Source organism: Solea senegalensis, linkage group LG7 (genome assembly GCF_019176455.1).
Source record: "Solea senegalensis isolate Sse05_10M linkage group LG7, IFAPA_SoseM_1, whole genome shotgun sequence".
NCBI classification, from domain to species: domain Eukaryota; kingdom Metazoa; phylum Chordata; class Actinopteri; order Pleuronectiformes; family Soleidae; genus Solea; species Solea senegalensis.
Genome location: NC_058027.1, coordinates 18643275 through 18669053, shown reverse-complemented (window position 1 = coordinate 18669053; position 25779 = coordinate 18643275). Strand labels below are relative to the sequence as shown.

Below are 25779 nucleotides of genomic sequence, written 5' to 3'. Positions count from 1 at the left end.
ATCGTTATTATTACAACAATAAAAGGTGCATGTTAAGTGTGTGAGAGAGTCGTGGAAGTAAAAAGGCTGAGACTTGTTGCTGCTGCTGTCGCTGGGCGGGCCCACTGTGAGCACCATGCGGGGGGTGTCGACTGAAGGGGAGGAAGAAAAAAAAACGAGTGAAGGGAGTTACCTAAGCGCTTTCTGAGACATGCGATCGGGCCATTTTCCACTCAGCCCCCTTTCTATTAAAGAAGAAAATCAGGAAAATCAGCGGGGAAGCTAAACACACAAACGCTGCCACATTCGAAAGAGGACGCTCAGAAGAAGAAGCAAAAAACAACAACAAACGCCTTCCGCACGCGGATTATACAGAATCTGCGGCGCGTGCACACTCCCCCTCTCTGTCCTTGTGCGCGCGCGGAGCGTATGTTTGTGTTTACAAGTGTTTGAACGAGCGTCACAAACGAGGGAAGAAGGAGGATACAGCCCAGGGAGAAGGGATGGTGGACAACTCCAACAGTAGTAAGGCACAAATGGTGAGTCACGCTCCTGCTCGGCGCCCGCTTATGTTCACATGAGCTCAAACCTCCGACGGAAGCAGCTGGACGCAGCTTTTACTAGCGGAAAAGAGTTGGCGAACTCAACTTAACGTTTTCTAACAGGAGAAAAGAGGAGTAAAACTTTTTAACCTGAATGGTAGGTTAGATTTTAACCCATTCAACAACACCACACCACACTGTAGTACATGTTTTTGCATTCTGTGCGCTAGTTTTCTGCTCGCGTGTACGCTAGCATATCCTGAATCTCCTGAAAGCGTACGTTTTCCACGTAGTTTGAGGATGTGGCACTCTGCCAAATGTGAAAAGGCTGCGCTGTTTCTTTCCAGTTTGAGATGAGATTTTGTGAATTCAATTTGCCGCAGGCTATTTAGAAATAGATTTAGATTTAATCTTGAACACTGTCTTCATGAATGACCATTTTTGTAGTAGAATAGTTGAGGTCAGTTATTTAGCCCGTGCTATGTGTAACCGTTGTGTGAAAATTGCTGTATTTACGGGAATACTTCTTTTAATGTTTTGTTATTGTTTGTGTTGACGAAGAAAACCTAAACTTGTTTGGTCTTTTGGTTTGAAACGCTTGGCGTGACTACTTTTGACAGTAACAGTTTCATTAACGTTTTATTATTTTTCCATTTGGTCTTTTGCGCATATCCAGGTCTTTGCATTCATTAAGATGTAAATTTAGAGTTTAGAGCTCAAACTGCCAGCGTATATGCACATTTTCTGTTTATTTGTCCAAATATAGCTCAAGAGCTTCTGCTGTGATGCTGCAGATTTTCAGCTGAACGATTCCATTGTCGTTTTTTGGTCAACTTGAATAATCTATATTTTACAGGGTGAGGTTTTAACAGGGCTTCATATGAAGGGAGGGGGGGATGATGCATGTGGCTCATTTCATCCTCTATAATGAGATGAAGGGGTAATTTGATTTCAGTGCATGGTAGATCATCTGTGACTCCGTCTTTCCCCCCTACAGCCCAGCATGTCTCAAGATCCTGGTGTAGCCTTTCCTCAAAGCACCTCTACAGGGGGAATGAAGCTGGAAGCAGTAATGGAGCAACTCCAACGCCAACAGCAGGCCCGACTGGAAATGGAGCGCAAGGAGAGGAAACTCAGAGAGGCTCACATCATGTATGCTCAGCAGGTTGCTGCCCAGCAGGCAATTCTGGCAGCCGCCCGGGCTTCCGGGGCCAGCTTCATGGGCAAAAGCCTGGCTGGGGGTATCCCTGGTGGCGGGTTACCACCCCGGGTTTCCAATCAGAGCAGTGTAGACTCAGAAAGAGAGGATGATGAGGACAGAGGCAGGGATTCTGGGGATGACGATGATGACAATGAGATGATGGAGGGAGATGAGGGCAGTGATGAGGACGAGGGAAGTGCCAGTGGTCTGGAGTTCCTCCGCAAGCAGACCCTTGCTTTGCAACAGAGTGCCTCCCGCATCCCGGCTCGTCCATTTGGCAGTTACTCAGCTTCAGCCCCTCAGAGGGCTGCATCGCCACCTATCAGAGTGAAGCAGGAACCTGACGAGGGCCTGTCTCCTGCAGGGCCTCACTCTGCTGCCTCACCTAATGGACAGGCGGACTGGGGCTTTGAAGATCACTTCAGACAGGTCAGTGCTCTGCCTTGGCTCCTTGCCACAACACTTCCTCCTCATTACATCACTTCCTATTTCCCAGTCATGTTTTCTAAACGCTGCCTCTCAAAGCAAAGCATGCTTCTTTATATGTATTAAACCAGGATTACCCTGTGAGTTTGTTCTTTGTGACCCTCAGGAGTAAGACCTTTCACTCTTGTCCACTCTCCTTTCGAGTGTTTTGTTGAATTGGTTAGTCCAGCCTCCTGCTGTGAGAAACTGCTTAATCTTGACTGTGGGACAAACCTTTCTACTAGTATCTTTGTTGAAACACTTCAAATCTCTTTGGAGGGTTGACCGCAGATTGACTTTTGTGGCTAAAAATCCTCCTAAGTGAGTCCTGGCAAAGGGCCAGGCCGAGGCGCAATGTGTTCACGCGTGCTCGCTCGCTCCCTCTGCTCTCACATGCTGTGAAGGTCTCTCGCTCCCTCTCTGTTTCTATCCCTCCTGGCACTTTTCTCAGGCTGTGCTTTGGCTCCAATCCAGGTAGTGTAGTAGCAGCAGCAGCTCAGATAGAGTTGCTGCTGTGAACCTGTGGGCGGTTGGCCGGGTCAGCATGTGGCTTTCTGGAGGCTGGGTAGGTTGGCTGTCGTACACAGTGGCAACCTGTTACACTCCCACCCAAAGAGTTTAGGCTGTGTGCCAAGTGTAGTTTTTCTCCAAGGTACAGTTGTGCTCTTAAATGCACTTAGCCAATGAAGAATTTAAGACACATGACTAATCGTGTAAAAAACATATCTATTCTAGTTCTCGAGTTTAGTGGTTACCAATAATATAACATTTATATACTCTTCCATGTTTGGCTTGATGATATACACATAGGTTTAATGCAATTATTCAAAGCTATAATACATCAGAAACACGTCCACGGTGCAGTAATTGCTGTGATATTTGGAAAAAAAACGAACACAAATGAGGTTAATTAAACAATGATCAATTTAAGGGAACTTTCAGTGTTTGGGCCCTACCACATCATAACACTATCATAATATTTTACTTGCCCATGTTACAGCAGATGTAGATAAATAAATAAACATAAAAAATAATAGTTGGAGAGGGTGCAAGCAGGAGGGGGAGATCTCTAACATGCAGTTCACGCAAAACACAGAAATACAATTTAAGCTTTTTGCAAAGAAAAATTGGCAGCTCAACCACCTGAGACAATAAATGGCCTATACAACTATCACAAAAGTTATTATTGTGAAAGGGAGCGATACACAGTATTGAGAACTAAGTGCATCCAAACCTTTGAACCGAGAGCAGCTCAGTATTTTCTTTAATGCCACATTTTGTTTAATGATTTCCCACTAAAAGTAAAACAACATATGTATAGGTAAATGTTGTCTCAGCAGTGTTGCCGTGCAGTGAACTGCCAACTGGCAAACAGCTACATACAGTTTGGCATAATATCTTGGGGCATAGCACGTAGAGACAGCTCAGCAGCCTTTGGATGATATAAAAAGCCTTCGTTGCACAAGATTGTCATAGGACAGATCTGTGCTTGATCAGTGGGCTGAGGGTATGTCTGGGTTTTATTACTGTCTATTTAAAGGCAAATGTCTTTCAATGGTGCCACTGCCTCACCAGACCACATATCCAATTTTAACTTTAGAGCACATGCATTTGGTAATTATACACACTCCAGAGATACTGATAGAAGGCAGTAGGTTAAAGGTGGTGGGAGAAGGAGCCATAGTAGTTTGTTGTATATATCAACTTGAGTCACTATCCCTCATGTGGGTCTTCTGTAGGTGATGAAAACACTACTTTACATGACCCAAGTCCAAGGCACTTTCTCAAACAATTAAAAAATTTATTAAATGTAATAGCAAGGTCGTGTTCAACCCTTTTTTTAAAGCCTTCACTCAATGCCTCCCTGCTTTGCTGATGAGAGCGCTTTTAGCCAAATCTTTCATTACTTTACAGCATATGAGCAGTGTATGTTTCACTGCATTGTTTAGGCTGTTCATTGTTACCACAAGTGTCAGAAAAAGGAGTGGTATTATCATGTGAGGTGACCAGGCATTGTGCACATGTTGTCAGAAAAGAATATCACAGCAGCAAAGTTGTAGCTGACCAATGCCCTATCTGTGGCCTGGTGTTTTTTATTGGGAGAGACAGGCTGAGCCTGGGGGGGTTCGGGGAGGCATTATGGGATGAGAATCGGTCTGGCCTTTTTTTGTTTCCTCTCTTTTATCTTTCCTGTCATTATGTCAGCTCTGCAGTATTTAATGACTACTCATCTCTTCAGGCAGTTTCAGGTTGCACTGCTGTTGGGGGAGGGGGACAGTGGATTTTTGATGTCATTGTCTCCAAGAGGCCAGAGACAAGCCTGACAGATGCCACAAATACCAAACCCCCCCTGTAATAATGGGGGAAGCACATTTATTACGATCTAAAAGCAGCGACGGAGAGAAGTTTCGATGACTAGCTAAGGAGGCACGTACAGAAAACTGTATATTTACATTTTCATGCAGCCAGTCAGAATGGTGGATTCAAAGCACCGTGGGTGTGTTCATTGTCACCGCTCTGACAGACTGCCAAACTGCTGAGACTTGGTGAACTGTATTTAAAGCGCTCGGCTCCTGATTTTAGCTGCAGCAAATTACTGACATTCAGTTATAATTTGCTGCCTCACCAACAAATAATAGTGATGTCTGCTGTGATTCGTAGTTCTCAGACGATGACACTTTGCCCATATATTTTAAAGCAGGCAGTGTATACTGGAGGTCAACCGATGTGGATTTTTCTATGGCCAATGCTGGTTTTTAGATATTAAGGCAGATATTTCATGCCAATCAATGTATTAATTTGTTGTCACACAAAATTTCTCAGAACAAAAACACATAATTTGCATAAAGTGGTGATTTATAAATAATAATTCTTATTAAAAAATTGGAAATATTGATATACTGATTAATGGGTCTCACCGCCAATGTATACCTCTGTTGTTATGATGTTCTAATTACATAAGAATCTGTCGTCTCACCTAGCAGCAGCACTTGACTGACAGCCATTTCATTGGTCTGACTTGTCGTCTTATACTGAGTGTAAGCGAGTGGTGAAGGCCCATACAGGTCAGTTGGGGGTTGGATGGACACGGGTAACTAGTGTTTTCATGTCAGTGATGTATGTGTGGTGACCTCAGCCTTGTCTTCAACAGCAGAGTAAATAATTGTCAAACAAGGGGACGGACAAAGCCGTCGTGTGGAGAGAGAGTTGGGGTGGACAACTGACCAGCCTCAGCACTCTGGCCTCCACTATAGTGGGACAGAGGCTGCATGACCCCTGTACTCCACCCCTGTGCCGTTGCCACCCCCCTCGCTCATATACATCCACATGTCCATAGACCTCTATGCTCCCTGTGATCATTGCACTGTGATTGATTTAGTTTTAATCATGCCTGCAGAGCAGAGATTGTGTCTTAAATCCCACTGTACGCTGGGGGTGATTGGTTCAGATGATCGACTGGTTGCTGTAACCAAGGGATATTCTTTGATGTTCTACAGGTGGTGCATTTATACCGTGGCCTTTGTCTACAAGTTTATGTGCACAAGCCCTGTCTGCCTTTTCACAAATGAGACAAAATGGAGGGGGCAAGCAGAGCATTTCCACATTTGCATTGCTGTGATCACAAAGGGAGCGTGATGAAAAAACTACAAGACAAGGAAACCTCACACTAATACTCACACTTCACCACACCACGGGGACGAATAGTAGGTTTACCAGACATGGAACTGAACATGTTGGTGGCTAGGGCTGCAACTATTGCTCCTTTTCCAATAATTAATCAATCAATATGTTGTTTATTTAGACACCATTACTAGATAGCCATTGCTCCTTGAAAACTACAAGTATGTTTGTGATGCGCTTTTCGTCTCTGTGCATACGTTATCGGGATCATTGGTTTGAGTGGTTGTAGTGTATTGTGTATTGTGTATTGTGTATTGGTTTGCGGGTCACGCCTTGTGAAAGTGGCTGAAGGTGACTACACCCTCTCTAGACTGGATGGAGTCTGGTTGGCTACCTCGAACCTCATTAAATTCAATATATTAAAACCGTAGTGTGTACGTTTTAGTGATTTTTGTTGTTGTTGATCTGCCTGTTTGGTCTTTGAGAACAGAAGTGATGGAACTCTATCTGTGTATGTGTATGGAGTGTTTGTGTGAATAGACCTTATTTTTGGTTTAAGCAAAAGGTTTAATGGAACGGGAACATTTTGATCATCAACCGTAAATAAGATGGGAGTGTGAATGCAAAGCACCACACCAACATTTTTACTCCATTGAGGAACAAAGAAATGTGCTCTGGCTAAAAGCCTTAAATTTGAAGAAGCCAAAGAAGCTTCAACAGCAGAGTAAATAATTGTCGAACAAGGGGAAAGGAGAAGTGGCTACGCTGTGAAACGATGGTAAAACCTCCAAGGCGACAATCAACCACAGCTAAGTAGAATTAAGGAACAATACAATCATCTTTTTTGTCAACAGTGCATCATTTTGGTAAATGTCTCCATCTACACGAAATCCCCCAGTACGACTTGATACGCTATAGTACATATGCCAGGCCTGTTTGTACACCAAAAACCGAGGAGAAGACGTTATACAAATTACAATCACAGAAACAGAGACAGAATGAACCAAGCCAGGGGAAAGGAAAGGAAATAAAAGAAAGAAAATAAGTTATCATTACCCAAACAACAGTGCTGCTAACTTAGTGAATATTTACACTTTTTTATATTTACACTTTATAGACCCCTGGTCATCAAAAGTGCCTAGTGACTTTCTGGCATAAACCTAACTATTTTCCAAGAAGGGAATGACCAGTCCTGCCACACGAGTGAGCTTCAGCTAGCTCTATTTACTGTGGGCCAATGTCCGACTGTAGACACAGAGGGAGCGAGAGAAGCACTGTGAACAGTGACCACACAGAAAAGAGCGAGCTGTGGATGTGCAGTGCAGCTGACCGTGTGCAGATCAATCCCTAATCGGAATTGTTCATTTCAGTAAAATAGCGTCTGTGAAAATAGGTTTTCTCCTCCCCTTATTTTACGATTCAGTTTCACTGTTAACTATTCATTGAAAGTAGGTAGCAAAACTGCCAAACAATATCCAAACACAAGAGAAAGAGAGGCGTCATCGTTATCCCAAAGTTTTCATGGTCTACATCAAAATGCAACCGCTGTCTCACTCGTCTGTCTTGACATATAATGAATCACTTCCTGCTTGCAGGGTGGGAAAGTCGTCGGGTGACAAAAGACCACTGCTACACTGGGAAACACAGAGAGTCACATAGAGCTGATGTGCTTCATAAGCAATGTGTAAACAAACTAACAATTATTTCAATAATTTCCTCGATTAAACCATCAGTTATTTCCTCCATAAAATGTAAGACGTGTGACAATGTGTTGAAATCTAAATCTAAGTTTTAAATCTAAAAACCAAAATTATTCAGTTGTAATGTTTTTGGTTTTGTTTTTGTTATATGGAGCAACGAAACTGGAAACAGGAAAAACTGGAACACATTTCATCCTAACAGGCAAAAATCATAGAGCTCCGTGGATGAGACACGATTGAAGTGTTTTGAATTGTGTTGAGTGAACGGGCATTTGAGACAGAAAAAGAGGCAAACCCACCAGAATATGGTGGTCCCAACATGTTTCCGGGCATGTCACGGTTGGGTGCTGCCATCATTTGCCATCCATGAGCCCACCTCTGCTGCTGAGGGACTGATAGCTGTCTGTTGACCCAGTGCTGTTGCATAATTTAGTTGTCGCCCCAGCAACACACCAGCCAGGATGTGGGGAATTGCATGGCTGCAGAGCAGAGATCGATAAGGAATATGTGTGAGCTTTTAGAGACAGGAATGTTTTGCCTCATTTATAGGTCATTTATGATAAATGAGGAGGGAGAGGTTGCAATTAGCTGATGGACTCAGAGTTTTCAATTCGACAGTGGAATGTGGAGAAAATTAACCTTGTTCATCAGCCCACTGTGTGCAAGGGAAGACTGTTGTGCTCACGTATCGGCATCTCTTGTAGTAGTGGGAGCCAGGGGGCCTCTCTGCCTCGGTCTTCTTGCTCGGTGTGCATTCTGTATATGCCAACGTGACCTGGTTTCTGCTGTCTTGATTGTTATGTTTCCCATGCCTTAACTGACAGTGGGTTTTAAATGATGTACTTAGTCTGATGCTGTTGTTGACTGGACTTCCTTTTTTGCTAATGTAATTAGGCTGTAAATGATCGTTTGTACAAAGCACTTGCAAATGGAGAACATTTAAATGAGAAGTAATGACGAAGGCCGTACATGAACACTGTAGTGCTTGATCCGAACAAAAAGCATGTAGATGTTTCAGACCTGTGTTGCACCTTGTCTGTGCTCCGTTTACAGCCCCACAACCTATTCATCTTCTAGGTCCCATATGGTGCAGGTTTACTACTTATAACTTCAAAGAAACCTGAAAAAGTAGTGGAAAGGAAATATATGTGTCAATATTGCAGAGAGTTTCAGAGATGGAGCGGAAAGCGCTTCACATTATCTTTCCAGCTACATTCTGCACCTGCTTCTTTGTCATTTGGGTGTTTTCATGACATTGTCATTGACAACAGAATTTGTGATGAATGGCTTCAGCAATTATATACACTACTGATCTCATTTTAGATTAGACCGTTAAATGTGTCTGATTCTAATCATATTCATAGCTCCCATTTGTGTGGTTGTCTATTGCGGGTTTTATGTCATATATTTTCTACCAGAACAAAGTCATGAATGAGAAAAGAGTGGATTTGTAGTGGTGGACAAGGGTGGTGTTTTTCTGAGCTTCTATCTTGTTTGTGTTGGTGGATGCCTGTCTCGTCAGGCATTCATGCTGGTTTTTGAGATGTGTCCAGTGTGAAGGAGGATGTTTTTCAATAAAAGTCAAGGATTTTAAAACATTTTCAGATTGGCCAAAAAAACGAGGGGGCTAGAAACATTTCTTATGTATTCTTGGTCCAACATTAAATATAAATCATAACAGTTTTTTTTTTTTTAAGGAGTATTCACCACTTTTATTTAAGCATTTTGAAGGAGGCCTTGGGTGTTTAAAAAGTGTCTTTATCTAAGGTGTATGTTACCTTCCTGGTATAGACCAAGCCTTGATTTGCGCTGACTTGCTCTTAACAGCCAAGTGTGGAAGATTTCCCCTGCCCAGAAATAGAGGTATTGAATTTAGAAGGGAGATGAAGGGGGGTGGTTGTGGATGCTGTTTAGGAGTGGTTAGTGGTCTGGCTCAACACTACTACACTGCCCCACCCAGAGGAAACATTCCAGACGGAATTAAAGAGTTAACTCTTCAAACAGTGAACATTCCCAGCGGGGGCTCCCAGCAATAGACAGGGGGGGTTGATGGGGGTGGATGGGTGGTTGCATGTCCGTGTTGTAGTTGGGACCCTGACTGGTGATCTTTCAATTAATTTCACTCAGTGTCACAGGGGCTGTAAAAGAAAAAAGCCAAAGGGTCTGAATGGGAGGAGTCGGATGGGAGGACCCACTGGTGAAAGACACTTTTTTATTTGTTTGAGTCCCAAAGGGCACATCTGCTGCTGGCAGAAGGGAGGAGGATTCTCGTGGTGGCCAGTGGGCCCAGTCTCCACCTCTGCCACATCATGGCCTGGTCCAACAATCAGTACATTTCCATCTGTCAAGTCGAGCTATGCCGTTCAGTTGGACTACTGCCCTAGTCCCAGTATACAAACATTAGTGTGGAATTGATTTATTGAATCAAGTGTGTCTCCTTCTGCTGCAATATGGGGCGAAACATCACCTTTTCACTCGTTAGTATGAGGGGGTTTCTGGTTTAGCATGCATGTAGTTCTTAGTTTGTCAAGCGCCATTCAGAGTCTTACCATCTTTGAACACAAAAATACCCAATTGTTATGCTGATAGAGTGTAAAATCGGTGTAAAAAATTAATATCTCCTTATTTTGTTGCTGTTGTCTAATTCTTGTATTTAGAGGTTAATCTGTTATTTCCGGGTATTAACCAGGGGGTATATGTGTGGTAACACAGGGGGTAGTGCATGTGTAGGGCACCCAGGCCAGCTTGGGTCTGACTGTACAGTAGCTTGACTCCAGATCGCATTATCCAGGAGCGTTTGTCTGACTTTGACAAACCTTTCTAATACAATTTCAGTTGGACTAGCATGTTTACATGATTTTAGTTGGACTGACACATGGTAATTCTGCCATTTACACATGGAACCTCTGGAATTAGATTGTGTGACCAGTCACTATTTAATTTATAACCGTGCATCCTATGTTGTTCATCTAAATGAGCAATGGTTTACTTTCATTGTTAAATTTTTACTCTGTTTGAAGAGTAAAACTGGTACACTGGTACTGAGGATGGAATTTAAACCAGGTGAAGTGTGCTTGGACCAAACTTCTTTCAAATGGAAATCGGTGTTGAAGTGCTTTTGAAAACTGAAGAACACCGTTTTGTACAGCAGCATAAAAGAGCCATATATTAACAGTTTTTATGGCATTGTGTCTGATCAAGTGGTTACTTATCTGCCAGAAGTAAAACATTACGGTTGCCAGTAGTGAAACTTTATCAAATTATAGTTTTACTGTTCATTTCATCAATTAACAATTCTTCTTTCTTTCTTCTGTGGTTGCTTTATCACTCCACGTCTGCAGCTCCTTTTGAGACATAAATAACACTGTATTATTGATGGTTGTGTTTGTTGTTTTACCTTTTATGCTGTGTTTCTATCATGGTATGGTTCAAGTTTGGAATAGTAATGCCCTGGGTCGGGCTTGTGTTTAGACTGAGAACAGTACCTTCGCTCTGTAGGTGGGGTGTGCACGGTTCGTATTATTTGTGTTTTCAGTGTGCCATAATAACTGATTCATACTGTCCCAGTTTTTGATCAACAAACTCGTTTCTCAGAGCAGCCTGCAGCCTCCTTAGACAAAGCTTGCCTTGTGATAAACAGCGACATATCAAGATGAAATGACACGTAATGCTTGATGTCCTCCATTGTTGCTCTTTAATTACTGTGTCTCGTTCTTCTCCTTTGTGGAATTTATTTGTGTGCTACACGGTGTTGCGCTAGTATGAGGTCATGCTATTTATGTACCTGACACATATTACATAAACGGCAATGTAATTTATGTAACCATCCCACACATGCAGTGCAAACGCAGGTGACATCAGGGTGTGCCGTTCCAAACCGCACCATGGAAAGGTAGGAGCATGTGGGCTTCTTTTCTTTGTGTGAGAAGTGGCTGTCCTACAGCTGAAGTAATTGCTCCTGCAACATCATGCAAATGACTTGTATGACCCCTCATATGCATTGTTACTAAGGGCTGCAATTCTCCTTTCTTTTTAATTGAATTGAAAGGCAAAAGTTGTCACATTTAAATGCAAATGCCGGATGTCCATTAGAACTGTCACACTTTTTTCCCAAATCGACCCTGGAGGATTGACTTCCTTGCTTCTAATGGAAACTGAGCTACTGATGCCTGCTGTAATTTGATCAGTTGCTAGTGAAACCACAAGCCCCTCTCCCCACACCATTGCTCGTTCCATTCCTCCTTTACAACCACTCCCACCCAGCGTATCTCAACACCTGCTCTTTAATGAAGGCAAACAGAGAAAAGGGAATAGCCAAATGAAACAAAGACATCCTCTAGTGCCCTTGGCAGCTGCAGGGATATAGACCCAAGGTCGTATGACACTGTTGTCATCTCACAACATCTCCTTTTTTTTATAGGCTTATTATGTGTAGTTATGCACACACTACACGTGTAGAGTATATAGTATACTACTCTGGTATGACTGTTGTTCAGATTGTGTCGTCGAGTGACCCTTGGCAAAGTATGTAGCTTATATCTTATCCTATCATGTGTATTTGCCTCAGGATTAATTCTCAATATTCTGACTTATTGGCTTAATTAGACTTGTAAGAACAAACTTTAAGTATTCTAGCATGAAGCATATAAAGTTAATACAAATATTTTACTGTATAAACATTTAGTATTCCATTACTGTCATCCACACATGATTGTACCTTGATATGTTATTTCAATCATAATGTCATTTTAACATGTACATTTTCATACAGAAACTTAATTATACTCTTATTCAGTGATTTGCATTAAGGAGTGTAAACTTTTTCCTTTGCCGATGAAGCCAGACCCATGTAATGTTAATTTTTAGTTTGTTTTGTTTTTGCTGCGTCGCACTGTATTATTTCTGCAAAACAATGGATGCACCTGTTAAGACCTGTACATTTAGTTAAACTTGCATTGACCCAATTGTTGTTTTTTTTCCAAAATAATTAGTTTTCCAAGTTCCCTCTAACATCATTGTTGTATTACATTACATTACATTACATGTCATTTAGCAGACGCTTTTATCCAAAGCGACTTACAATAAGTGCATTTAAACATTTGGGTACAAATAAGAGCTAGAAGTAAGAGCTTCAAGTAAACCAATCTATGAAGTGCTAGTCATAAGTGCGATGTATGCGGTTTTTGTTTTTTTTGTCATCGTCTTAGTCGAGTATGACAGTGTATTCATTTTATATATAAGATAGAGTGGCTATGCTGTTACTAACAGGACTTTACTTACATGTTTCAAATTGGTCCTGTTGGACATCTAGGAACAGTAGGCAAATGTCTGCCTGCAGAGTTTTTAGATCACCTTGTTCCAGGCTTCCTTCACCCTCTAAAATGATCCCACACTTCAGAGTTCTTGCCCAGCATACTGTATAATGAACTGTCCAGTCTGGCTTCCTTCAAACTACAAAGTTTGACCACGTCCTGTCACATGTACGTCCTTTCAAATTAAAGCCATACATGTTGTTTGAGTTTTGGGTTTTTTTTGACAAGAAGCAGATACCAATAAAGTTTTTTTTTTTCCCATGCAATTAAACGACCATTGAAATCTCACCAGCTAAGGATTTTTCTGGATGATTAATGTTTAGCCGACTATGAGGGGGGCAGCCCTACGGTCGAGTTGGTGCCATGTGGTTGGCTAATTAGATATTTGTGCTATCTAGCAGTTGAACAGGTGTTTTCAGTAGTCAGTGAGTGTAGGTGCATGAAAAGTAATGCAAGTAAGACATTTGAGCTGCTTTTTTGTTTCTGTACTTGTACAGTATTATGTATAGAGATCGAATCCCTTTGTTGTTTTTTTGACTGGACGCAGTTTGGCCTTAAAACAGCTGATTCTATAAATTTTACGTATTTTGGTTCTTGCTAATGCTATGCTCATTTACAGAAGACCAGGCAGTGAGAAGGTGTGGAGTTGAAGAGTGAGAGTTGCCTATTGTTAGTGGCTTTCTTGGCTGTGTTCTGCAACTGCTTGGCTGAGCTCCAGGCTGGTGTCAGGGCTTTTAGGTGCTAACTGGGCCACTGTGTCAGGGCCCTTGGGTAAACACAGCAGCTGACTGGGACTTGGCACAAAGCCATGTGGAAGAGAAGGAGGGGAAAGAGATGCATGAGGCTTTACTTTCACTATGGCCCGCTTGCTTTTCAGTCTGCACACTTATTGCGATACCTGCCAAAATCCCATGTAGTTTATAGTAGCATGTGGTTAGGTTGTCTGCCAAGTCTTCAAACACAAGCTGAGTGTAATCATGTGCTTGTAAGAGGGAGCCACCGGCAGAGGAGGAAGGGAGGAAAAAAAAGAAGTTTCTGGCTGCTGCCCAGGAAACGTCACATTACACTAAAAACAATGTGTTCACAGCTCAGCTTCCAACATTTACGTTCTACATTTAGGCTTGCACAACCCCCAAAGCTGCTCACTTCCTGAAACACAAGAAACCAATGTTAAGTAGTCTCTGCCACAACCATTGACTAGTAATAACAATGAAAAAAATAATCCTTATTCTAACTAGCTTCATTCATAATTCCTTTGTTCATTCATTAATTCATTAATCCATCAGCATACAGAATACACCACACTGTGTACTCCTTGTCTATTATTAGTTTTGTACATGTATTCAACTTTATTGCAGTAAAACATGTGTCTGAGATATTGTTTTCTTTTTTTTTTTCTTCTTTTTTTGGACAGAAATTTGCAAAAGGTCTCTACAGCACACATATCGTTGGATCCACTACGTGTAGTAGGCAGGAAGAAAAACCCACATCATGCTTTGACCTGTAGCTAATCTGGTTAATAGACAAACACACTGTGAATAGTACTATGGACCATGTAAACTGCAGTCGATAATTTCAAAAGTCATGTTAGTAAATGATTAAAGAGTGGCACCAAAAATTGAATTATTAACAGCAAAGTCTACACTGAATGTAGTATAAGAAAGATATATTGTTAAGGTTATTAGAACTGTTTCTCTATCCTTAAATGTGATGAGGGCATTCATTTATTTATTTGTACTTATTTGACAAATATCAGCATATTAATGTGGAACATGGCCTAATTCTGTTTGTGGCAGATTTTGGATACCCCAACCCCCAGTGGAGCTGGCCTTGATTAGCCAGCCATCTGGTCAAACAAAGACATCTTAGGTTTTCCTGCCCTTAATAAATATGATTAGAAAACCTGAAGAAGGCCCACGCTTACAACACATATGGGATGTGTGATCAGATCATTTGGTTCAAAACTGTGAGCATAAATTATTCCATCCCTGGTAATTGAAGGCATTTGGAGACCTTAGTCAAACACTTGTATAGACATTTTTAAGTTGAGCATCTTGTAAAGTTTGTGTGATGTAGGAGCTGAAAATATGAAATAACTATATGAATCATGTACTGCATAAACATCTGTTTACTTGTAACTATGTCAATGGAATTGCTGTGTCTTTGCATTTATTGGTTTAATTATTCTCACTACTGGTCACTGGTCCCTCATTATTTAAAACCTGACCCATTAACTACAAAAAAAAACCACTTAACCATACTAATTTTCCTATGGTGAAACATCATCTCATTTCACTCCTCTTTTTGATAAATATATTTGTAGGTTAATTAGTTGTTCTTACCTGCTAGAAAGAGCTAAAATGGCTGAAAGACATTACCACTGGTGATGTCCAGTGCTCTGCTTATCGACTGCCATTACTTTTCTGCTACAGAAAATTGCAGTGTTGAAATAAACTACTGTGTGCTAATTTCAAACCAAAAAGTGCAACAAACCATAAACAATGTTACTATTGCAACACCATAGCAAGCTATGAAGACTATTGAACCTGATAGCCGCTGGCGAGTAACAGTTGCTTGATGATTGCATAACTGCCACAGTAATGTCAGTGAAGTGACTCTGGAGGTTCTTATATTATGGTTCAGTGATTCACACACTAACTGTTAAATCTCCCAAGGTTTTGTGAAACTCTGCTGTTTTTTTGGCCTTGTCCAGTAGAGATGTTGTAGCTTGTCGGGCCCTGAAGATGAGCTCCAGATGTGTGACGAGCTGCACCATCCAAGCTTGGGTCCCCGGGGGGTACTGGCCTGTCAGAGGTGGAATGCCCCTGCACACTTAACGCTAGCTGAGAGGAAACAGATACCTCTGGTACTGGACTGAGAAATCGCTCCCTATCGATTAGACTCTATAGAAAGCTGTGAATTGCATTTATGGTTTGAACATTTGATACTGCAGATTCAGAGAGATAGTCATAACATTAACTTCACTGATGGAGGAATCCCTGTGAATAGGGGAACTGGTTTTTAGCCACCCTCTTGCCTCTCTTCCTCTCAGCTTTACACCAGACAATGAAGTCTTTTACCCATATGACTGTAGACATTGTGACCTCTGTCATTTCAAATGTAATTAGATGTGATGTGTCTTAATAACAGTGACTTTTTTGTTGATTGTGAATGTATCAAGTTCCTGCTGCTGTCGGTATAATGAGAATGTGTATAGCAGTCTATCAGGTCCATGTGATGTCTCAAGCTGCCATTAGCATAGGGGTGAAGTGGATGTTTGCTTCTTGAAAGATGTGAGATATGCATGGTATTTTTAGCCAAAGCTTTTAACCTAGAATAAATTGTTAATAGATGCTTTGACCTGAATGGAACACTATAACTTTTCACTCAAGTCAGCATTCATTACAAGGGCCCCCAAAATGTGGTGTTATGTGGCTTCAAATCACTGTAAGACTATGACAGTGTACATATTTAAGACAACCCAATGTCTATTGTTGTAAGAGTATAACTAATAAATTAAAATCAAATAATCAGTGAGGTGGCACTGAGGGTGCTCCATGCCAGCCTCAGCATAGTTTAGCTGAAAAATCTAGTTGTTGGGGCCTAGTTTCTCATAGGGCTTGAAAGGGTTAACATATGGAGTACTGTATGAGCTGGCATAGATGTAATTCACTAAAATGTTTGCTCTGCCTGTGAAAGGGTCTTTGAACCAATGAGTGTGAACTTCTGGCCACACCAGCCTATAAACGTTTTTGTGTGAGCAAAGGGGGCCAGCTAGTCATGTAATGGGGGATGGGGCCTCTGCCTGTGGAATGTAGTGTCTTGGTGAAAGAGCTGGAGCTTAACAAATGCAGTCAGTTTATTTGGCAAACCAGACTTGCTGGTCACTAACAGAAGTGTTTACCTTGGAACTAAATATACAGATCCACCTCTTTCTTTCAGACATAGGTCTTTCTCATGGAGCCGGACTGAAGTCATAGTTGACACAGTATATATGTATATACGTTAATACTGTGTTGTTATATTGAAGTGGTGAACATCTATTAAATTTAAAGAAAAGACGTTTTGCACCAAAGTTGGCTACAGGCACAGACCGCTTGGACACATACTCAAATAAGCCTCCGATGAATGAAGCCAATCTATCCAAATGTTGTCGCAACAATTGCTGGCCTTGAAATTGTTTTAATCTTAAAATAATTCTTCTTCATTTCCTCTTGTAAGGTAGTGTTGTCCAAGCTATACTTGTTTTCAGTGTCTAATTGTTTACAGTGTGCTCTTCTGCTCACATGCTTGGTAAACATGAAAATTTGAGTCAAGTGAGAAAGTGTGTTGATGAGTAAGGAGTGTCCATCTGGAATTAGGTGTGTCAACATTTTTGAAGAACACTTTTCATGAAGCAAGCTAACAAAAAATAAACCACAAAATCAGAATAAAATATTGATTTAATCTTTCAAAAATATTGTGTTTTATTTGTCTGAAAAAACAACAACTCATTTGCGCCGTGCTTTTTTGTTTGCAATTCTGACTATGGGCGGGCCTTAGGAAGCTGCCTGCTGATTGGCTACTGAGTTTTGGAAGACCGCTCAATGGACTGGAAGTTGTCACGGGCTTGTATCGATTGTTTAACATTTGTTAAACGTTCTATACTTACAAAAGGGAAAGTAAAGTGAACAGACCGAACAAGCACACGAGAGAGGTAGGATTATGACATCATTGTTTCGTATATACGTATTGGTTGTCTACGTGCAAATGCCATTTTGAGATTTCCCCACTGTGGGACCGGTTTCAAAAAATAGTGTTTCAGGGCTCCCAAAACTCAATTCACCAATTCAGCTAGAAGTGTTTTTGTGTGGACAGCCCCTTACTCTGCCTGTTTTCATTCTGGATTTACCTGTGACACCCTACCTCCCTCTTTTCTGTTTCTCTTTTTCAGCTTTGTAATTGGAGTGATTAATGGTGGGAGGGTTGGTCATGCCTGGAGGCCTGTTTTTCAGTGGCCTGTTAGAAGTGCAGCACTGCTGAGGCTGGGGCAGGTAGCAACATGCCCTGCCCCTGGACATTTAGCCACTTGTCCCGCCACTTTGTCTGTTCCCCAAAGAGCCAGAAACCTCTTCCAGCTACAAACGTGACTGGACACTCAGAGAAAAGCATGCCCCTGAGTCCTGTTGTCGATCTGCGTTCATGTGATGTGTGACCTTTTTATGCTCCATATAATTCTTAATGAGAGCAGAGAATAACTTCTAACTACTGGATCTGTTGGGAAGTTCAAACTCCATCATACATTACAGGGTGGCAGTGAGATTTACTCCCCTCTCCTCACACATGAAATCACCATTAACCAGAGCTTTACAGTAGTAAGCAGATAAAGGACGCCATCCGTCCACTCAGCTCAACTCCCAACACACACCATGTCGTACCCCTCCCCCTCCCCATGGCAGGAGGCACTATAAATGATTCTCAGTGTCCCACAGAGGGATCAAGGCCCCAATTATTTGATTTGGATTAAAGATTGCTGCCCCCCACAAAGCTCGTTTTGAGAGGCATGCTGAGAGGAAGCAGATTCACTTTCACTGAGAGCATGAAGGCAGCTTCGCAGATGGACTTAAATAAAAGGCTCAAGTTCTCTACTAAAAGAAGAAACATTCTTTTGACTGTGTATATAATCTGCTTCACAGATCTATGTATTTAAAAGGTGTACAAAGCAAATGCCTTAACATTTTCTTTATACTAAAAGGAAGAACCTGGTCCCAGAGTAGTTTTGATGTTTTTCCCAGTTTTTGCCATTCACCACTCCTGTGATTCAGATTTCTGCCTGGAGGCCTTGATTGTAATTAAATTACTGCTGTTGTGAGTTTTTAAAAGATTCCCCTTGCTGAGCTGTTTTGACAGGCAGCAATTTTGGCTGAAAAAGATTGGTTCGGGGATGATATGTTAACAATACCTGTGTGATGAGAGAGGTTTCCCTGGCATTGTGAGGTCCTGTTATTGGTGTACAGGAATATTGTTGAAGGTGGCTTCACTGAAGCCACCCTTCTGTGTCTGGTCTGGCAGAGCTTGCACTGAGTGCATTGTGACATTTGTTTCCCTTGATTTACTGCCTGCAGTTACCATGGGGATTTTGCTTGTATGTGCATTTATTTTGTTTTCATTTAGGATTGTTGTGTCTCTTTACACTGTTTTGCAATCCGATGAGGGTTAGCCATGGAAACCTCCAGTGTTAGTCAAAGTTAGGTTGTCTTGTTGGAGGTGAAGGGGTTAGGTCACCCTGGGAGCAATGATTCTGCCCTCATCTCAGTTTCCCTGGTGTTGCGGTAGATGACTGAGGATGATGAGTATTGACGTGAGCTGTGAGATTGCGTCCGGAGGGGGCTGGGGACTTCCCCGTGTTTGCACATCCAGGGCTATTGATTTGGGCCTCCTGTTCAATGGCTGTGGCCCTGGGGACTTGATCTGCTATGTGAAGCTTTGTTGGGTGGGACACAGAGCCCGTTTAGGCTTGGTATTAACATGAGGCCCGAGTGGACAGATTACAATTGAACATTTCCAAGTACAAATCTGAATGCATCCAATGTGTCCTGAAAACGTCTTCATACCTAGTCAAAAATAAACCCTTTCATTGTGGCTTGGCGAAACATGTGACCACATTCTTTGACATACTGTATATGAAGATGCATTACAAATCTCAGCTGACATCCTCTGACCCGCAGCAGTTTCACAGTATTTTTACACTTCTGCCTTAAAGTTGCCATTCATTTAGTTTATTATGCAGTTGTATGCTGACCTGAATGCCATATAACCACTACAATATGGTTAGGATTTCCCCTGTTGATTATATAACCAGCAAAGCAATGTCATCATTTAATGTGTGTGTGTACATTTGTGCTTCAAATTAAGACAAATATTTACCTACAACTTATTTTTTGTCTGCAACCGTTGTTTACAACCCTTAAAATTTAGAGAAGCATCTTTCTGGCCTTGATTAAAAGGTATGTGGTGCCTAGTCGGGAAGTGGAAATGCCCAAATTGAAGTGCACAAATGTACATATCAATGAATATATAACGTTACTTCTCTCTCTTCCCCATTTGACACATAACTATCGTCTCCAATAAAGGCAAAGAAGCCCAAACTAATCTAAAAAATTTAAAAACGATACATCCTGGATGTGACCACATGAGATTGGATTCCCACACATTTGACTGTATATAAAATATTTTTTAACAACACTACCAGCCATGCTAAACTGAAAGATGAATGCATGTTGTAGCATTGCACTGGAAATACACTGGAAACAAAGCTTTCTTCGTGCTGCTATAAAGATTTTAAACATATAAACATCGTTAATCAGTCCTGAGGATGGATTGCATTCATCTCGCTCAGGAATGTTGCCACATGCATCCTCAAACAATAGTATCGGAATTGCGTGATCGACTCAGAAGGACAGATGTTCTGACAAGGGTCACAGTGACACATCTTGAACAGATATGACGTCCTTGTGTTTCAACTCGACATTTCAGATTAGCTATGGGGTTCAGCTGCTTTTTTGCCACCCCATTGGTCGGTCATAAGCCTGTTATGTATAATATGAAAATGACCCACTTCACATAGGTTCAACTCCACCTGCAAAGTATGCAATAGGCTTGTGATCATCTTAAAAGCATGTGTGGAAATTCACTTGATCCAGGGTTTTTTCAGCTTTTATTATATCGACATGATTGCCAAAGTGAGCAGAGAGCAGGGTATATTTCCTCGGCTCTCTGGTTGCTATTTGAGCTCCTCAATCTGCTACTGGAAGGCTCAAGTAAAATTGCATGATGCTTTTATTAAGAACAAGCATCTTCATCTAATAACAGCCCCACTATCAAATTGGAGAAGTGCTGTCAACATCCTGAACAATCAATGCCATCCATCCCCCACTCCCTAAGCAGCAGCCATTAACCCTTCTTGTTCTGGCATGCCTGGTCTCACTAAAATGGTGGCTGTACTCCAGGCATCTTTCTATAATGGCTGCATAGAATTACCCTCTGGCTATGCATCAACATTCAAGCGGGAGTGTGTTGCGAGGTTTGTCCAATACAAGGTTATGCAAAGAATGTCAATTTACTGCAGATGAAAGGTTGTCCTTTTCAAAAACCAGTGCACTAAGAATTTAGTGTCTTTGTGTGAAGATCAACAGACAGCGATGGTGTGGCTAAGTGAAAAAATTATACCTTATCCTTGATATGGCACTGGGCCAGTAGGTCATGTATGGCCTTAAATGTGATTAGGCCACCCACCGGCTGGCCAGTTAACCTGCTAACAGCATGAGAGAGAGACGGAGAGGAAACACGGGCTGCTTAAATATAAGAATGCTTGTGTTCATCCTCGTCCACACTGACACACATGCACAAACACAGACATAACTTGTGTTTAATGTTCTATTTAAAAAAAAATTAATTTCATTTGGTCTAATTGAAACCCCCATTTTCATACATAATCTTGCATGTCTATGTAAAAATGAAATCTAAAATGTAACATGCAACAGGGTCACTTTGTACACAAACTTTAAGAGACACGTCAGTCATTTTGTATCTCTTAATTATGACTTTTATGTGGGAAGCCAACCCTTGTACAGCTCCATTATGAATGTAACCAGGGTGTGGGAATTTCTTTTTTTAAAGCAGTAATTTCTGGGTGGAGTGCTGGATGTGATGAAGGGGCTGAGGGGAATGATCATAAGGAGTGGTCCTAAAACATCACAATCCACTCTAACTTGACAAAAACTACATAGTGTTAACATTCCTCAGCTGACCAAGGTGCCAGATCAAGAACTGACATGTCTTTTCATGATGAACAGCCTCCACGTTCCAATTACTGTGCCTCTTTTTAACCATTGGGGGTAGAAGACAGGTTTTCTATAGATGCCATTTAAATGTTTTGTCTTATGGCAAGCGACAGAAACCCACAGATCAAATAAGAGGGAATCTTCTGCAGCTTTCTCCAACTGATGCGATAAACAAGATATTTCGATTGAAAATGAAAATGCATGGACATACACTGAACAACCTTGAAAATTTAAGTATGGAAACTTAAAATCTTGTGTGCCCCAAACAGTCAGTTAAAGCATTCATCTATCTCTGCTTCCCCAAATATTATGTTATTTCATCTATTTGGAATGACTTGTATTTGATCTATTTCAGGCACATCAGAAACTACAGCTACTGCAGGAGGCCTAGTCTGGCACTGGCTGGACAGTGTGCTCTCACTTCTGACCTTTGTTCTTTGTTGATGTCAGGAACACCTTGACCTCCCTGCCCCTTAGGGAGGTGCATGTGTGTGTGTGTGCATGTATGTGTGTACATTTGGCTTATGTATAAACACAGTTGTGTTCCACTGAAGGCCAGTAACCCACCACTTTCTGCCTGTTCTCTTGAAGTTACATCCAGTTGTTGTTCACTGCAAGTTAGTGTTAGAGAATAGTATCAGTTAAATTGATTTATTCAGCATTCGAAACAACTTTTTGATTTAATTGGCATGTGGACACAAACAGGCCATCCTGTCATTGATAATAGTTTTTATCACATTTGACATTCATGCCAAGGTTATTGTTGCTGCTGTAGGACACAGAACTGGAATTACAGTTTTATGGAAAATTTGCAAAATTCATTGACATATCGACTGGCAAAGTGATAATGTTTTAGATTTCCTTTGTTTTGTCACTCACTGGTGAAAAAGCAATGGGAATGGATACAGCTGATATTTACTCACAGGTCAAATGACCTGAAATATACATCAAGACTTTTATCTGCTCCAGCTTCATCAGTCGCTCTGGCAATAATGCAAACATGACTTTATTTTGGCATTCTAGTTTGGAGCCTGCACATTGTCCAGTGGACATTATGATTTGCACAGATCTAAAATTGTCTTTTTTTTAAAGATTACAAGTGTTATTGTCAGTGCTCTCATTGCAATTTTTTATGATCTGTTGCTCTTGTTTTCAGTGCATTCATGAGATTTAAACTCCTAGTGGCAATGCAGAAGTTGGTTAATTGGCTTTTTCTTAGCAGGTTGACCTGTGTTTAAAAAAATATAAATTCCTGCTAATGTTGTTACATGTTGGTGGGAAAGAAATGAAAACTTACAGAGTGACCTCTGAGCCATTGAACAGAGATCATCCAGTGATTATAAAAGGTGCTGAATGCAAAGGGTTTTTTTTCATGCAAGAGCAAGCATTTGAGATTATATATGGCTTCAAACGAATTATCTTCCGCTATAATCATTTATAGTGGTTAAAGGTTAACAGAGTTGTTGAAATTGTGAACAAAGGTCTATAAGACCTCCAAATGTACCATATACTGTATATTTACCTTCACATGATGGTCCTTTTGTAATCTGAATGACATACTATAGATCATGCAAGCTGACAGCAAAATGTATGATTGATAAGGAAGGAGAGCAATCATTTTAAACCAGGATATAAGCTGAAAAGCAAAAACTATTTCTGTTTTGAAAGAAGACTCTCACCTTAAAGTGGTTTTTAAACAATATGAACAAATACATGTTTTTACAGACTGTACATAAAGCATTTTGTAACAAAACTTTTCATACAATAAGAAGAATTAATCAATTGACTTCTACTTTCATGAAATTTGTATTTTTTATATTTCAGATATTTAATTGAGTAAACTTAGTCTTTAGGCATATAACTTAACCTTAAAACATAAAGTTTGCTGTAGGTTTGCAACTCCATGGCTGATAAGTGTTTGTTTGGGGAGAATGGATGTTGACAACTGTTACTTATACAGCAAATGAGAGGGTGAAAATGACATGCTCTCAAGGGCCTTGACAACCTTTGGCCCCTGCTCTCATTTCAGTCCATGTAATTGCCACTGACCAATGGGCTCCTGGTTGAAACTGGACCCCGGGCTGCAGCCATTAACGTCCCGTGCCAAACGGATCTTGTTTTGATTCCTGATGCTTTTATAGGTTTTGTCTTTAGGAGACATTCCTAGTCGGCACATACCGTGCACCCCTTTCTGCCCCTATTTTCCTTCCTTCCCGTCTTGTGGGGCCATTGCCATCCCCCCCACTCACAAACATGCACACGGCCACGATCAACCTTTGCTCGTGTGTGTGTGTGTACGCACATTCAAGCGACTGACCAGCCCACCCTCCCCTGGCCCCTCCTGACAGTCAGCTACACTCCATGAACTTGGCCACCCATCACAGCTGCATTAAGATTGAAGGATGGGGGGCCCTTGTATCCAGCTGGGTCGGAAGAAATGGATGGGGGCAGGGCAGGCCCAGATGCAGATGGTTTAGGTCAAATGGAGATGTTTGACGATGAAGGGGGAGGGGAAAACAGGAGCTCAGGGGCACAATGATTCCAGAGGTTACTCCTCCAACCCCTGGAAAAATGCAGAATGTTGGCAGTTGTGGAAACTAACATATTGAGTTCACTCAGTGTTTTTGTCTGGACATGAACTTTCTAGTCTATAGTTGCTGTTAACCCGATCAGATCTTTGTATACCGATCGGAAGTTCGAAATCTATTCTTAAGAATTTGTAACTACTCAGATAATGGAACCAGGCCTTTTATCCTGGTCAGTTGCAGCCATGGACCTCGCTACATTGTCATACTCTGTCCCACCTTCTCTGTCCACATTCTGTCCTTTTCTCTCATGATTGAATAAAGGTGAAATGCCACAAGTATTTTCAACTGTATCCCTGCGATGGACTGGCGAACTGTCGAGGTTGTACCCCACCTTTCGCCCTATGTCAGCTGAGGTTGGCACAGCACTCCGTGCGACCTTCATGTGGAGGATAAAGCGGTAGAAAATGGATGGATAATTAACTGCATTCATTTTTTTAAGGCTTATAGGTAATGAGCTGAGGTCACTACTGACTTTAAGCTCTGCTCATGTTTATAACTACCTATTGTTTTCACTGACTTGATCTGTGTTGTTTCTTTTGTAGAATGGGAGTGCAGGCTGGGCAGATGAGGCTGACAGTAGCAGAGGGAGAGGAGAGGCCTCCAGAGACTTTGCAAAGGTCAGCACTTGTAATATTTGATCACTTAATAATAAGACACTGATGAACACCATTGACGACTTGGTTGCTTAATAACATTAGTGTTTATAAAAATGAAAAGTGGAAATGGGTTAAACTGCTGAAGAAGTCTCAGCAACGTGTTCTTTAAAGAACAAGCACTGATGAAGATCTTTCTGTTCTTGAGCACACCACAATGATAAAAGCCAACCTGCCCATTGACATGCATGTTGTCCACATGTGTGAGGGGAAGAACTAGTATATAATAACACTACAGAGACTAATTGAACTATCTAACTGATATTATGCAATTGCAAAACTGATTAAAATGTAAAAAATTGAAAATACTGTAGGTTTGATTTTTCCTTTTCTGTGCACTAAAAATGTCAGAAATTTGAGATGAGGTGTTGAGATGAAGGGTGAAGGTAAAAATAGCTGAATGGTGCATAATTGAAGCAATAAGCCTTTGTTTTCTCTTTTAGTTGTATGAGCTCGACAGTGACCCCAAAAGGAAGGAGTTTTTGGATGATCTCTTCACCTTCATGCAGAAAAGAGGTAAGACTGCTCTGAAGATATGCATGTCATATTAAGAAGCAGCTGCATTTTCACTTTATCAGTGCTGTCTTTGCTTGTGTTCTTTGTAGCAAAGATGTTCCTTCACTTATGTTAGATTTCCAGCTGTCTGGCATACACCTAAAATTAGTGGTTCTGCTGGGATTAAGGAGTGTTTCCTGAAATACCTTTACATGTTTGGAGTTTTGTGGAAACGGTTTGTCAGCGGGTTCCCAATTGAAACATCTGGATTTCCTGTTTGGTTTCAGACTATATATCCTGTTGACAATTTAATATACATTCCAAAATAAAGGCTTTGTGCGCCTGAAGTTGAATGCATGTTGGGCGTTTTGAATCCGACAGATAAACATTTGCATTGTAAA

At 41.3% G+C, this 25779-nt stretch overlaps 1 protein-coding gene across 3 annotated transcripts in view; it reads left to right on the top strand.

Moving 5' to 3' along the window:
• The first annotated feature begins 167 nt into the window (after nt 1–167).
• LOC122772303 (AT-rich interactive domain-containing protein 3B-like) overlaps nt 168–25779 on the top strand; it is a 44915-nt gene continuing 19303 nt past the window's right edge. For 2 of the 3 annotated variants that reach the window (XM_044030231.1, XM_044030230.1), the window contains exons 1-4: nt 168–518; nt 1519–2151; nt 24773–24847; nt 25327–25399. In XM_044030231.1, the coding sequence (XP_043886166.1) occupies nt 483–518; nt 1519–2151; nt 24773–24847; nt 25327–25399 (817 nt within the window). In that variant the 5' untranslated portion in view covers nt 168–482. The other variant, XM_044030232.1, reaches the window with a different exon arrangement.